The 14,595-nt window shown below is 41.5% G+C and overlaps 1 protein-coding gene across 1 annotated transcript in view; it reads left to right on the forward strand.

Annotated features, from left to right (window-relative positions):
* ANO6 (anoctamin 6) overlaps positions 1-14,595 on the forward strand; it is a 79,016-nt gene that overhangs the window by 25,561 nt on the left and 38,860 nt on the right. The window contains exons 2-3 of the mRNA XM_049813563.1: positions 3,369-3,445; positions 13,208-13,336. Coding sequence (XP_049669520.1) covers positions 3,369-3,445; positions 13,208-13,336 — 206 coding nt within the window. The remainder of the gene's footprint in view (positions 1-3,368; positions 3,446-13,207; positions 13,337-14,595) is intronic.

Below are 14,595 nucleotides of genomic sequence, written 5' to 3' on the forward strand. Positions count from 1 at the left end.
AGGAACTCAAAATCTATTAGTACAATTCAAAGAAATTAGACAAAATGTTCTGACAAAAGCATATGTTGCCAGGATTACTTGAAGATAGAAATTGATGTATTGGTCAATTAAAATCAGAGTATGCCAGCACAAATCCAGTAGATTTCTTTGTTCCCTTATACCTTCTTTGCTTTACTTGGCTGGGTGGTAGAAGATAAGCATCTACACTTGATGTGCTCTGACCCAAACATTAACAGGAGTGATAATGCTTCTGAAGTAGAAATAGGTAAGCAGAACTATTATTTTAATATAAAATCTCAACACACTGGTCTTTTTTGGACATAACTGTGAGAACACAATGACCAGCCTTACACTCAGAGGAAACTGGGTCTAGAAAGGACCTCAAAAACTCATCTGGGTCATCCTCCTAAGGTTCATGCCAGATTCATCTTGGCCTAGCCTGTTCCAGGATATTTAATTAATCTGTACTGAAGAATCTCTGATGTTGAAGACCTCACATGACCTCATCTGTCTTCCCAGGCAGTCTCTGCTACTGCTCTCTTAGAATGTTTTCCTTAATGTCCAGACCCAAACTTTTGTGCTGCAATTTTCTTTCTTGTCCTCCATACTTTAAACTGACCTTACCATAATGCTGGAGGGGAGGTGGGAGAAATGAATTAAGTGATTTTGGGGGTAGGGAAAAGCACTTAGTGTGGGTGCAGGTTTTTCTGGCAAAGCTGAGTTTTTGCAGGTACCGTTTTTGTACTTCTGAGATGCTAGAACCGTCTCTTCCAGCTGAAATCTGCACAAATAGGCACAACTGTCCTTGCATATCACTGCCAGAACAAATCTTATCGAAGTACACATTCAGGCAGTGTCAAGGCTTTGTATTTTTGGCTTCACACAAGCATTAATCTGTATTTAATTTGAAAGAAGTTCTGGGCTAATGTCCCATAAGAAGTGAGAGTGGCAGGTCCCTTTTGCCTAAGTCCTTTCATTGGCCTGGAGGCTGTACTGAGTGGTATTTCAAGTAGAAATGTGTTAAGATGCTAAATATTGATAAAATGATAACGTGTGCATGACACTCACCATATCATGGGGAAGATGTGCTGGCCAGAGACACTGAGGCAGAATCAAACTGTACTCATGTATAAATTTCCCTGGAGGATATTCCTGAGCAGCCTTAGATCCATCAGGATTTGGGAGAACTGGAGTTATCCTTCCTGCTGTGAATGCCACGTTTCCCCCTTCAGTTCTGGCTGAAGGGATTTCTAGACAGCACTGATGAGAGGTGTGTAGTTACACATCGTGAGGCCTAAGCAAAAAGGCCATTTTAACTCATGATTCTCGTTACTGCAGTTCAGTGGCTGGCAGAAGTCTTCGTGTCTATATCCACATCTGCTTGTTTTGTGTAATGACACACAGAGGTTCAGAGCAGATGTTTATATTTCCAAGCAAGCAAGATGCTTATATTTCTCCTTTACTCTGCCCATTATATGTGGGCAGAAACATTCCCTCTCCTGTGGGTTTGCAGAAGCACTTTGTCTCTGGGTATCTTTGTGTCCAGATAGAGAATAAAGAATGCCCTAAGGAATGTAGGGTGATGCCTGTTACACTGACATCAAGAATATGTCTTTGCCCTTCTCACACTAGTCTGAGCTGAACCTATTAAAACATAATGATGCGCATATACAGCAATCTTGCAGTAGCTGCTGAGATGCTCATTTTTTCCGAGTCCTCATATTATTGTCTCACCATGTAAAGTTTGTGTGCTGCACTAGTCCACATTTTCCTGCTCTGTTTTTAAATGCTGGGAAATGTTTCTAAAGATGTTAATGTTTTTGAGAGCTCATGGACTTTGATTATTCAACTGGCCAACCTTTGGGTTATGACTCAAATGTTTCTGAAGCAGTGTTGATGGAAAAATTCATGGAGCTGCTTTTGTCTCCTCCCTAGAGTACACACTATCACCACAGTAGAGATCTGGAGACTGACAGCTCAACATCTGGAACGATGTCCCTACCAAACTCTCTGAAACAGTATTTAAACCAGAGAATTCAGATGCTTAGAGGCCATGAGAGAATTCTGTTGATTTGTAAAGAGCGGTCTTCTTGTGCTCTGTTTCTAAGTGTTTTGACATATCTTCAGCTGGTTTAAACGAGCATTGTTTGTGAAAAAAAGCTTCTTAAAAATTCTTGAGAATTTGGCCACATATCAATGAAGTTTTTAAGCCAAAAAAAAAAAAAAAAAGGCAGGCATATCAATTATGTTTGTCCTGGCATAGTATCTAATAGGTGTTTAGCTATCCTAACAGTACTATAGATTATTTTAGAGTTTGGGGGCTTTCTTTTAGTATTATAGTATTTTTTGAGAAGTTGAGGCTATCCTTTCCCAAGAACACCGGCATTTAGGTACCACTGATATCCATGACCCTTTCCTCAGTGCAGGACAGACTTAGCTAAGACACCTCTCTATTTTAAGGATCTAAAAATAACACATGGGGTCCATCTGCCTGGCATGCACAGGCAGAAAGCAGCCTTCTCCCTTCAGCTACTTGATGTTATCTTCAGCATCAGGTTGTTATCTGGCTTCCTCTTAAGATCCAAAAATATTTCTTAAGAAACTAAAACCAATACCTTGCAGCAATTGTAGAGCTTTTGTAACTTATTTCCAGCAGCTTTATTAGGATGAATTTGTGTGTTATCCAGTGCTTGATCTGGTGGCAAGTATTATGGAGTGGCATACTTCATAAGATCATTTTAATTTTATGCTGGATTTTCAGGAAACCAATTCAGTTTGCAGGTTGTTGGTTTTTAACGGGTATTGAGGAAATGGGTGAGGAGTAACTGGGGCATCAATACACATTGAATTGTAGGTGTGTTATTAGATGATGTGAAAATCATTCCTGTTATAGAGTGAACATTACAGCATCACTGCTTATCACATCCATTCTGGGATTTTTGAAGAATTCCCTGGTACTGTTATTTGTTATTGCCTGACAAGTATGGTCAGCATGGGGTAGGGTTATTTGTGCAGGTGGAGCCAGTTCTGGTACCCTTATTCATTGAAAGATTAACATAACTACTCCTAGAGTATGGATAGAGTTTTGAAACATTAAATAACACATACTAGCAAAGGGATGCTTTGCATCCCTGTAGCTTGGTCAGGGCTCTCCTAGCATTAGCTTGTCATCCTGGTGAAATTTATGTTTTGCTCTCTTGCCACCTGCTGATTATAACTGAAGCGTGAGATACAAACATTCTGTTTCCGAAATACTAAATAAATGCAATAAAATGGCTTCTCCACAAATCATTAGCAAAATTCTAAAAAATCCCAAGACCTACCACACAAAATGCTGAAATGTTTTAATTTTTTATGTCTATTTTTAGTCTTGGAACTGAACCAAGTGATTATTCCCACTTACGGAACTGTGCCGGATCAGCAAAACCTTCATACTCCTGAATGGGTGGGTACTTCTTTACTTTAACTATGACTACCTGTAATTTTTTCTCATATAGATATGCAACAGTCAGTAGCTGTTCCGGAAGACTAGCATTCCTTTGCCTTTGCAGCACATGCAGTTCGTCAGCGTGACTGAATCTGAGTTGCTCTATCTCTGTTTCCCTAAAAGGTACCTGAAGTCATTGACTCAGATGTGAAAGTGCAGGTTGACACAGGCTCTGGACTCAATTAAAAATGACCAATATATATTCACTATAAACTGATAAACACACATACACCTCCTGTCTATACCTAATTTTGTACATGCATGTGTAGGATTTCTGTGTGTGTATGCAAGGATAAATAGTTATGAACACACTCTACATATAAGCACACATACACTATAGAGTCCATACACAGCCAGGTATTAGTTGGCTGACATGTGAGTTCAGGACTCATTTTTACAGAAAGCCTGGAGACACCAAGAAATTCCTTACTCCAATCAGAGATTGAAGTGGCAAGAAGAAAAAAGACCTGGAGGTGTCCATTCCTTTTATCAGGTTCCCCAGCTCGCCTAATGTTTTCTGCAGCTAACAGGCTTCTGGCTCTAACTCAGGATCTCCTCAGATCTCATTTATCATTAAGGGCTGGCCAGTTGACCCCAAAAACGCCCTGCAATGGCACGTGCTTTGTCAACCTTATGCCCAACTGGCATGCTGATACGTCCAATTTTCTTTTTTCCCCTAGAATGGTACAAGTGTGGTCTGCAGTTGCACAAGGAGATAGCTATAAGCCTAGATTAAAAAAGATGTAAAATCATATACTTATCCTAAATCTAACACAGCAACTCCATATAAATCGAAAAAAGCCTGTTCTGTGTTTCGTCACTCTAATGACAGAGGTTAGTGTCACTGGCTTTGAGTGTGTATAGGTTGTCTTTTCTATTCAAGCTACCTGTACAAGTGGATCAGTGTTACAGGAGAACAAGGCATAAAGAAACAGGACCAACAGTCTCAAGAATTGCTCATTGAACCTATTAATTTTGAGCACCTAAGAGCTTCATGACAGTTTTCACATAAAAAAATCATTCAAGAAAGTACTGTAATGGTGTCACGAAGTTATGGGAGCTGGAGCTGGTTCCCAGTCAGCCCTGTCCAAGGCATTGACATTTAATAATTGAACCTGCCTGTGTGTTTCTTTACTACTGCCTACTAGATCCTGCTCCAGGAATGACAGCCTGCTACTGCTGCTACCAGTTATCGCTTTATCTGCACAGAGGAGGTCTGTTATGACTGTGGAGGTCCAGGTCCTGCTGACTTCTCTGCCTATAAGGAAATATGTTGTTTTCATTATATGACTAGGAGAACATACAATACAATGAAGAGTGAGCTAAAAAAGTTAAAAGATGCAAATCAAGCATTCAGATTCAGGGGACTGAATTAAGCCTGCCCTGTCTTATATATAGGTATTATGACTGGAGATGTTTAGATAATTTATTTTTCAGCCTGGCCACCAGACTGAAAGCTATTTTGATTCATATCAAACTGAAATGGGAAATAATCATAAAAGAAAGAGGCAAAGGATTTCTGTGGTGATAGTGCATTTCAAAAGCAGTGTAAATGAAGGGATAGATTCACTCTTCATTGCACCAAGATGCACCAGAGCCTTGGGAAGCTGCTGTAGCAGCTTAGCTGGCAAAGTGCTTGCCATAGTTATGGGTCAGGAGGGTTTGTTCTTGCCTCTGCTGTAGGAAACAAATATCCAAAGCACCAGGAAATTACTTTCCTTCTGGGATCTGGATACCCTCACCTCCCCTGCCCCTGTCCCAGTGTTTTGCAGCAGGGTCTTCTTTGTTTGAAGCTGCTTTGGTCTCTGGAAAAATATTTAAACATTTTTTGGAGCATGAGGTGTAACCAAGAGCTTCCATTTCCCAACTGAGTCGCCTGACCAGGATGTTATAAAAATCCTTCTTAGCCCCTCTGTGGTTCAATGAAAATTTTTTTTCTGTATTTATATGATGTGAAATAGCATCAAAACAGCTAGAATGTCATATACCTTGTGGTTAGAACAGTCTCCTCCGAGCAGTCTTGGTAGAATTTATTTTTATTTCTACTGAAAATCGACTGTCAAAATCAATTTTTATTTTTGGTTACTCATGTTTACCAGCAGTTGTAATTTCTGCTCAGTTTTAGAAGCATCTTTTCTGCACTGCTCCTTCCGAGTCAGGTCTTCCTTGTCGGCCACTGGGCCGTTTCAGTGGGGTGGAGGGGCCAGAAAGATAAAATTGAGATCTACTGAGCCTGTCTGTGAAATGGATGAGTGCTAACTGTAGCTAGAAATGGAAATTAAATAGGAAGCCTAACCTTAAACGATTGAATAGAGGGAAAGTACTGCACCTGTTGTCTAAACTTAGATCATGCTTTGCAGCTGGAAGTATTCTGGAAACTGGATTTGATTTTGCAAGTTGTCCTGGAGTAGCCAGGACTAAGTTACTGGTTAATAAAAATGGTCCTGTTCTTCTCATTGTGCCGTCTCCAATTAGAGGATCACATGCTAAGTTTGCCACAAGATCCCTGCCTCATCTGGCACAAGTAGGACATTAATCTCCAAAAAGCCCAAATTCTGCGAGAATGTTGTTTGTAGTACTTCAGCATGGTGTAAATGTGGCAGGAAGGAATGTGCAGGGAAGGAATGAAAGGCTCTTACAACTAGAGAAACTCAGTCCGGTCCTAGATAATTGGATTTTATCCCTGCTCCTGCTACAGGGTTTCTGTGCAAGACTTGCAAAGTCACATCCAGCTTTTGTTTATTTCCTGAGTGTCAAAGGGGAACATCTGTGGCCCTGTTTGCATTAGTTCAAAATAGTCACATACGGACCTGAAAGTGAGTGCATTGCTCTTTGAAAAGAGAGAATTGCTGAGCTCTCTGGAAAGATGTCACTGTCCTGGTGTCTCAAGCTGGAACCCCAAATTTAGAAGACAGTCAACAGGTTTTAGCATTGATGTCTAGATACCTTATGTGATCACCATTAAAATGAGGGTTATACTGTTACTTTCTCTCCTGGGGGATCTTGTAAAATTAAACTTCTCAACATTTGTACAACACTGAGATTCTATGAGGAGAGTACCACAGGCATAGTCAGAAGGTAATCCCTATTTTAAGCATTCGGACTATTTAGATGAGGTGTAACAAGAAAAGACATTGAATAAGAAGATAATAAGGAGTATTCTGTAACTACTACAAGGAGGGTAGAAGTATGGCATGTGGTTGTACAGTTAAGTCATGTATCATAAACAGTATGTACAAGGAAGACAAAACTGCATAGACAGCATTCATTCAAGCTTTTCCAGCTCTCAGACGTTTCATTTTGCAGTCTGATCTGCTTTATAGGTAGATAGTTTGAATTTGGATGTAACAGTAAGATTTTTTTCTTGAGAGTCAACATCTGCAGAGGGGAGGATAACTTCTTCAAACTGTCTGTTACTGCTGCCCCTCAAATACAATTTCTGCAGCAAAAAGGCTTCAGGGAAGTCTGAAAGAGTGAATTTCCCAGCTCCTGCATCCCAGGAAGAGATGGGAGGTGCTGAAAAGCAGGTTTTCAGCAGCTTACTGTCTTCGCCTTTCTTTAAAAGTAAGTCCGTTTGGTCTCTCTCTAATCAGGAGTGACTGGAATTCCTTCTGCAGCCAGCAGCGACCTGACGCTCAGACAGGAAGTCAAGTGGGTGTCTGGTCCAAACTTAGCTCAGGGGACAAGGCATCCCGATGCCTGGCCGGTTACCAACCACTTTCTGCTGACAGAAATGTGTGACTGTAACGACGCCCCATATTTTTCTACTTTGTCTTTAGCCTCAGTTTATTTCAGTTTGTTACACAGCAAAAATTTCTTTGCTTGTTGAGGAAGTGAAAAAAAACCACCCCACCTTCTTCTGATTAAGTGCTTGCTAATAATCTCATTGTTGCTAAAAACAGAACTAAAACAGTCCTCTGTTGTTATTAGCAAATATGAGTCACGAGGAAAAACGTTAAAGACATAACAGTTTTATGGCCCTATGGAGGCAGACCCACATTAGTATGTGATATGCAAATAAACTTATATCTTCCAGAAGTATCTTATATATTGTATATATGTATCTTATATCTTCCAGAAGTAAATGCTTGTGTTGGTCTTAATGTCAGAGAGTTGTCTCTATTGGTCACTCAGAACATAAAGTAATAAAAGATCTTGTTATATAGCTGTGACAGTAAGAAGACCTTTATATTTCTGCAATATTTTCTTCAGATGATCTCAAAGCACTTTACAGATAATTATGTTTCGTGATATCCTGGTAATATAATTTGTTTCCTTTTTATTTACTTGATTTGAAGTTTCCTGAGGCCTGTCGAGAGAAATAACTGTGCTCCTAAACAGGCAGTCTGAAATTTTCACCTACGTAAAACCCACAACTGAAGTGTAACCTGCGGGTCCCCTGCAAGACTGTTGCCATGCTCCGGCGGGAGGATTTTTTGCAGGTACCTGTCAGCAGAGGCGATGTTACACAGGCTCTGCTCTGCTCCCTTGTTTCCCAGAACTGATTTATTCCCTGGCATGCTGCAGGAAGCTGTTTTGAAGCATATCTGAAAATTATGTGAGGTCGCAGACAAGTAGTTTATCCCTCCAGTAATGATTACATTTGGTGCTATTGACAGTCACACCAAAGGCTCATGGGGACAAAATAAAGCACTTTTAACCTTCCAGTTAGATAAGTCATTCCTGCAGAATTTCTTGTTCTTTAAAAAAAAATCAGCTTACAATACTGTGCTTGTTCAGAGTGTAGTAAAGAATAAATAACTGCAATTCCTGAGCAGATATTTTTCTTCACGCTTGCCTCCGTGCCGCCCTTCCCACCACTACCCCCACTGAATGTTTAACAATATAATGCCCAGAGAAGCCCGGAAAAGCAAAGACAGGTTTCTTCATAATGCCACCATTTTTCCTCCCCTGGCGTGGAGCATCGCTGCTGCCGAAGGGAGCTTTCCACTGGCGTGGTCTCCTTTCGTCTCCTGACGCAGGCATCGCGTGTAGCCATGGCTACAGGAGCGCTCTCAAGAGTAAGACACGACAACTCCCCTCAGATCCCGGCAAGCGATCCCGGTTATCCGTGCAGAGGAGCACGCGGTAGTCTCCCTCCCGAGGAGCTCCGAGTCAAGGGGCTGAGGGTCGGGGCCGTGATGTTGTCACTTGAAGTCACACCGGTTACCTCAGCCTGCGTGGAGGGGCAAGCTTGTCCTCACGGCCAGCTTGTCCCTCCTCCAAGCGCGAGTCTGTGCCAGGGGCTGGGAGAGCAGATGCTGTTTACCGACGACTGCTCGTGCTGGATTAGCAAAGAGCATGGGAAGCTCCTTGTTCCGTGGCCGCGGGGGGCTGGAGTCGGGGAGGACGGAAGGGAGGTGTGTAAATGAAGGGGTGCGCGGGGCAGAGGGCTGGCGGGCACGATTGATGGCATCAGGGCAGCGCTTCCCAGCTCCAGCTGCGTGTGCGTCCTCTGGAAGCGAGGACCCAAGCGGTGGGTCTGTAGAACGAGGCATTTGGTGCTGAGGAGGTGGTGTCTGGGCTTTTTTTTTGGCTACCTCCAGTCTCATTCCTTGGAGCGAAGAGCCACTGATGCTCACCTGCTCTGAACTGAAACGCAGAGGTACACCCACGTGAACGTGGCCGTCCTGCCTCTAGGCTAGCCCACGTAGGTGTAACCCAAGTGTTCCAAAAAGCTTTATCCACGGCCAGGTCCTCCTCTCCTTCGGATTCCTTCTGTTAATAAAGCAGCTAATAGTTCCCCGACTCTCAGTGGTAGGCAAGCGGTTGATTGTACAGCACCTGGAGAGTTCAGAAGCGCCGCGGAGTATGTACTAAATATAATTAGTGTTTTACAGCTAAATGTATTATATTTTTTTATTTATTAATGATGTTAATCAATATTAACCTGCTGTCCACTAGGGTATTATTATAACATTAGAGTGCACAACCGATTGCCTCCGTCAGTACTTAAAATGTGATTATGCTGAGGCTAAGAAAATTAGAAAGTGCAGTAAATAGACCCGGCATTTGTTTCTTCTAAAACAAAGAGGTATCAATGGGCCTGTTCATTATTTTGGGTTATAATTTGCTACTGATACTTAAGAAAAATTATGTATTGGAATTTCAGCCTCATTAACTTATGTGTCTATGCACACAAGCTTGTGTGCATTTGTATGATAATAACATTTGTAATGCTGTCAAATAATTTTACATATTTTTTAAAAAACAAACATTGTCTCAAAGGAATTATTAACTATAGAGTACAGCACATCTTTTTGGTTTCCAGTCTTGTTTTTCCCCTGGTAATTATATTGAATAATATATGATTTTTCATTACAAACTATCCAGTAGGGATTACAAGATACACCACACATCTCAGTTAATGTGACTGTCGGAACCTTAACTATTACATTCCCATTTGCATTTTACTTCTTACTTTTAATTGAGCTACATTTTATGTTTCACTACAATTTATTTGTGTGGGTCTTAATCTCGATCTCTTAAGTATTCCAGCTTAATGAATCAATTCTTTATTATTTTATTGATATATAAAGTGTCCATGGATAGGTCAATTGGACAATGCCCTCATGATTAAAAGCAATAGAGATTACATTTAAGAAGTTAGTTTCATAAGTGTGAACTTCTGTCTCTCTGGATTCATGCAGTCCAATATCGATTAATCTTTCAGCTGTATTCCATTATATATATATGCATAGTTTGAGATAGACAGACAGACAGAAAGAAAGTAAGAAAGAAAGAAAGATGTAGGTATATGGTAACATGTATATACTCATGTGGATGAAACCACATATGTAAGTAAATGCGAGTCAGAATAGTGATTAACAGGCAGTCTTTCATCTGGTTATTGACAATGCTGTTAAGCCAGTTATCACTACGTTACATACTAGTTTTATAAGCTTAAAGGAGACTACGTTGAAAGGAAAGGTACTTAAACGGTGAAGTTATCCAATCACAAATTATGATCAAAACTTGTTAGATCAAAACTTGATCTGATGTTTGCTGTCTGCCATTTCTTTCTTTTCTATCCTGTGGATAGGTCATATAGGAAAAAGAGCTAAAAGCTGGAGTGAAAAAACCTCAAAGCTATTACTGCTTTTACATTTTCAAGTGCTTGAATTTCACAACTAAACTCTATCTCTTTAAACAGAAGTTATTATAAATGCTGTTTCTAAGATCCAAAAGGCGAAGAAGCCCAATTAAAAAAACTTCTGGCTTATGCAGCGGCAACACTTCCCCTCCTTATTCATTATCACAAGGTTTGGGCTCTGTGTTTCCAGCATTGCAACACAGAGCAATTTTAGCCCTGGCCGGAGCGTGCTGGGGTCCCGAGGGAGGGCAGCGGTGGCGGTGCTGGGCTTCGGTGCCTGGTGGGCTTGGTTCCCCCCACCCTCGCTGCTGCTGCTGCTGCTGCCCCAGAACCTCCCAAGCTGTCTCCCAACAGGGACCATTGGCTGTTGTCGATGCTTTCCTCCCGATGGGAATCTAGTCAACGTGAAATCGTCGTGATTATATTTTAAATGAGACTGGAAATGGTCGCAGCAGGGCTGCATTTTACCCCCATGGCTAGTCCTCAGCGGGAGGAAAACTTGTCAGGGTCAAGTCTGATTGCTTGATGGGACTATGCCAACGCTAGCGCTCAAGAATTTAGAAGAATTTCTGTGCAAGCCCATCTGTGACTTGCTTTGGGTGGTACTCGGTGTCATTGTGGTCTGGTGATGCCATTGGAAAGTTTAAAGCAATTTTTTTCCTAAAACTTTCTTCACAGTGTGCAGTTGTATGTTGATTTGGTGACTGCCTAGGTAGTTTCTGAAAGCTAGGCCAGATTGTGAAACCAACATAGAATATACGTGTAGATTGGCCTTATGTCAACGTGCGTGTGTGTGTATATAAATATATATATATATATATATATATGCATGTATGTATGTCAGTAGCTGCTTGCTGTCAGGTTTGTCACAAATCTCTAGGCACAGGTGGGATTCAGAGATAACTGTTCTAACCAAGAATCTGCTCAGACTGTTTGAAGCAACTAAGTTAACAGGACCTCTTTGCAGCAGATCCTAGCCTTTGCACATACAACATAAAAAAATAGTGAGGTTAAACTCCCCTGAGTTTATTTAAACTATGGAAATTTTGTCATAATTACGGGGAGACACATCTTGGTTGACTGTTTTGGCTCAGCCAATAAACAGTAACAAAATAGTCCACAGGGAGAGGTTTAGAATAAAACTCCTGGGAAATTTTGTTTTGGAAACACTGACACATGTGGTTCCTAAAACATTGTATGCTCCCTGGAACTGGGGTGCTCCTGACTGAAGACTGGCATTCTTCTCAGTTTTATCACAGTTGAAGAACAACCATTTCAGTCCACACTTAAGGGGTCTCTGACACCATAACCACATTTCCATGTGCTTTTCTGTGGACCGGACATCCCAAAGCTCCCCAAACTGGACCTGGCAACCCTCATGAAATTTGGTCTGCACTGACAGGGAAATTTCAGGGATAGGACATCTGGGAATCTATTCCATGTCCCCAAAGGCACAGCATGTTCAAGAGATTATTCTGGGTCATTTTACCCAGCCTGATCCTGCCCTGGGCCACCCTGCATGCCCAGCTATCTGGAAGCCAAGGCTCCCCTGCGGTTCTCTATGGGATTCTTGCCACCTTTGGAGATCTTACCATCTCTAATGCAACGCTGAGTCCCATTTTCAGACATTTGGTATCTATCAACTTCCGTTGCACTGCCCTCATTAACACCACGGAGGGATTTGGCCAAGTACCTGAGAGTTTGGTGCTCATTACATGACGATTCTGATAACGTTACAGCTATATATTACCTGAAAGAAGGGGTTTGTTACATGTGACGGTGCCCTCAGAGTAGTCTAAGAAACTACAAAATCATTACTCGAGGATTCAGGTTCCCCTGTCATCAGTGTCTGTATCATTTCACACATGAAATAACACATTAAGATGTTATCAGTGGATATGACAATCTATCCTACTTTCCTCCGGGGACTAGATAATGGCTTATGGATATATTAATCCTTTTGATTTTGGCATATATTATAACATGATGGATGTGTGGCATACAACAATGTTTTTTGGTTGTTGAGATGTTGCAAATGAAAAGGGAAATAAATCCACATAGGATGTGTCCATTTTGAGAGTTCATCTGCAGCCTGGTCATGTTCTTCGTTCTCTGGGCAATGATGGGTTTGGGTATTAGGGTCCATGAAATTACTGAGCTTTTTGGGTTTTGGTTTTTTTTTAATTGCAGTGATGCTTAAACTTCTGGCGGGTAAGGGGACAGATGGGAATGCACTAATTCTGAGACTCCCATTAGGCAACAACGTATCTTGTAGATAGACTATCTAACATTGTATCCATGATGACATGCAAATTTCTTGACAGATGCATTGTTCAGGAATGGTGCTGCATCCCAATGCTCCTCCCATTGCCAAAAGCTGATATGCTATTTTTAAAGAACAAAATTAGGTCAAAGTTCTGCTGTTCTTATGTCATGCAGAGACCTCCCAACTTTTTTTTTTTGTCCATTCTACTCCATGCTATTTTTGTTGTCACTTTGGTGGTCTTCGTTTTATATGAGTCTGATGCGTTGAGTTTCTCTGTTCCCTGAAATACTGTGTAACAAGAGGCAAGTAAGGTACCCACAAGTAAAGTTCTTCATATTAACCTATCCTACCTACCTTCCAGGCTGATTTCGATGATAAGCCTGACTCCTTGTTCTTCAACGACGGGCAGCGAAGAATTGACTTTGTTTTAGTGTATGAAGATGAAAGCAAAAAAATGACTCATAAGAGGGGTGATCGTAAAAAGCAAAAGGTAAGTTACTTTCAGGATAAATCTGAATCATTTGTTGGGTGTTCAGAGCAGTAGGCAGAAAGGACAGTGCCCTCACCCAGAATGGCAATTGCATTGCCCTGTCCTAGGAGTACTCTTGGGAGCTGGGAGACTGAAGCCCATCAAACTGAGCAGGGAGCAGGGGTGAGCTTAAGCCAGCAGACTGCTGTGTAAATGGGCAGAGCACTGCGCATCGTGTCTGTCGGTGTGTGCTAGGTGACCTCAGAGCATCCTCCTGGGAGGGAATCCTTCAGGAGATGTGAGCAGAAAAATGCTGGTGTCAGGTTCCCAGTTAGAATGAGACACCCCGATCTTCAGACTAGGGCAATATTCTGTACCTACAGTGATTGAATTAGGTTCCTAATGGACTTGGTATTAAAATCAGGGTATTCGGAGGAACCCATAGAAGGAGGCAGCTGACCAGGTGCTCCAGATCACAGTTATAAACATAGCTGTCGACATTCTACCCAATAAAGCACCCAAGTCATTTATGGGAAATAACTGTATGTCACTTTACCATCAGAATTTCTGCCTGTAACACTCCCTCCCTTGACACTTCAACAGCTTGGCCCTGCTAGGGACCTTGCAAAAAATCTCTGACTCAAGCCAGTGACTGCGTGATGCCCCTTAGCAACTATGAACGACAATCATAGATTATTTTTACCTATTATTTTTTAATTATTTTAGTAGTTCTATCAGTGGACTACATTCATTATGGTACCCAGGGCCACAAAAACAAGTTCAGCCATGCCACTGAGCTATTGTAATTGTGAACTACCTGAGAAATATCCATCCACGGGATTGTAGTCCCCTTGGCATCTGCGCTTTCCCACCCACCCGCTTCCTTCTCTGATTTAGCAACTCTCCATGTTCCAGCAGCAGCCTCTGGTAGAGACAGGCAAGGACAAAGATAACACTGAAAGGACCTCATATACAAATAATGATTTGCCGTTAGGAAAGAGAAGAGTAGGAGTAAAAAGGCCTGTACTAAGCTGGTTGATTTTCATTACACAGTGTTGTCATTGGCATTAATGGGGCAGCCATAAGGAATGTCGTTAGTAGGTTTTGAGGGAGTCCTGCAGTGGGTGGATGTTGCATTACACGTGATCACAGGATCAGCAATAAAAATTAATTGAAAGAGGTAATTAGAAAGAAAAAGCTGCCCCTTTGGAAACAATTGTTTTTATCAATTAGCATTTTACATTTATGTTTTTAATATTTGGCCATTGCCCAAATATACT

This window comes from Accipiter gentilis, chromosome 11 (genome assembly GCF_929443795.1).
Source record: "Accipiter gentilis chromosome 11, bAccGen1.1, whole genome shotgun sequence".
Classification (NCBI taxonomy): Eukaryota; Metazoa; Chordata; class Aves; order Accipitriformes; family Accipitridae; genus Astur; species Astur gentilis.